The sequence below is a fragment of the Fusarium odoratissimum genome (genome assembly GCF_000260195.1).
Source record: "Fusarium odoratissimum NRRL 54006 unplaced genomic scaffold supercont1.371, whole genome shotgun sequence".
NCBI lineage: Eukaryota > Fungi > Ascomycota > Sordariomycetes > Hypocreales > Nectriaceae > Fusarium > Fusarium odoratissimum.
In genome coordinates this window covers 1-1260 of record NW_022159057.1, presented here as the reverse complement: position 1 = coordinate 1260, position 1260 = coordinate 1, and the positions used below count along the sequence as shown (strand labels likewise).

Sequence of the window (1260 nt, the reverse complement as noted above, 5' to 3'; positions counted from 1 at the left end):
AGCTGGGCCACCCTTGATGTCGTCCACGCTGGAAAAGGCAGATTTCACCTCCTTTGCAAGCTTCTCTTGTGCATGAGGGTATCGCGTAAGGTAGAAGAAAGCAGCAGCGAGACTTATGGCAGACGTGTCGGAACCAGCGATAATAAGAGACTCACTCTCACCGAATAGTTCATCGTTGCTGTATCCCTTTCTAGTATCAGGGTCAACGGCGTGGAAGAGATAGTGGAAGAAATCCTTTCGACTCTCAGTACCAGATTTCGATCCTCCTCGTGCCTCATTTTCGATTTGAGCTCTCTCAGTGAAGCATTTCTCGACAAACATCTGCCACTTGCTTAAGGCTGGAGGTGCGGCTGCTGCGAGAAGATAGTCCAGGCCTCGAGGTTTAAGCCATGCCCAGAGGGGAGCAAAGGGGGAGTAGGCAATCTAAACATCTCACATTAGCAGCAGCCTCACCGATGGTGTCTGGTATCTTACTGGATGAACAGTGGCCATAAAATCAGTCATGAGCATTGGAATGTGCCGTAACTCGCTGTCATGTTCCTTCATGCCAAACGATTTACCGAAACATAGCTCGCCTAGGGTATCAAAGACAAGATGATCAGCCCATCGAGCCATGTTCAAGGAGCTAGACCATTTCTTCTCTCCGATCTCTCGATCGAGTAAGTCAATCCATCGATCGACGTTAGAATGAATAAAAGGTTCGCAGGAGCGCAGTGCCTTATCAGAGAATGCATGGTTCATAACTCGTCTCTTTCGAGCATGGATAGTCTTATCGATGCTATTCCATGTTGTCATAGCATGGACATTGCGAGGGTATACTTTGTAGTATTCCGCCTTTCTGACGTTTGCCTTGTTGTCGTAGATGGTCTTTAGACCGGTAGGAGTGTTGATCAATACACTATTGGGAGTGATGTGAAACGTTGGGCCTGTAAGAGCGTATGTTAGCATTCGATATGTTAATATGTTGTAACGGATGTATATTACTTACCATATTTCTCCTGCAGCTGCCAGAACCATATGTGACGACCCTGTCTCAGAGTATAGTAGTATGCTGGGAATGCTGAGATCCGTGCCCAAAATGGGCCTGGATACTTGGCTAGGGGGTGGAAGTAGAGTCTGTATGCCACTATTGCGGCAATATAGCCAAGTAATAGAAAAGCAGTTCCCAGAATGATCTGTGAGGAAGGAAAAGCTGTAATCGTGTCGATGACAGCCATTGCTGGTGAAGTCGTCTCTAGACAGTGAAACGAAAAAAAAAAA

General features: G+C 46.7%; 1 protein-coding gene across 1 annotated transcript; it reads right to left on the bottom strand.

Annotated features, from left to right (window-relative positions):
- Positions 1-113: 113 nt before the first annotated feature.
- FOIG_16949 (uncharacterized protein) lies at positions 114-278 on the bottom strand (the record flags this gene model as incomplete). The annotated part of the gene is made up of 1 exon (XM_031218429.1): positions 114-278. The coding sequence occupies one exon, from the start codon at positions 276-278 to the stop codon at positions 114-116; it is 165 nt and encodes a 54-aa protein (XP_031051857.1).
- Between the last annotated feature and the right edge of the window lie 982 nt (positions 279-1260).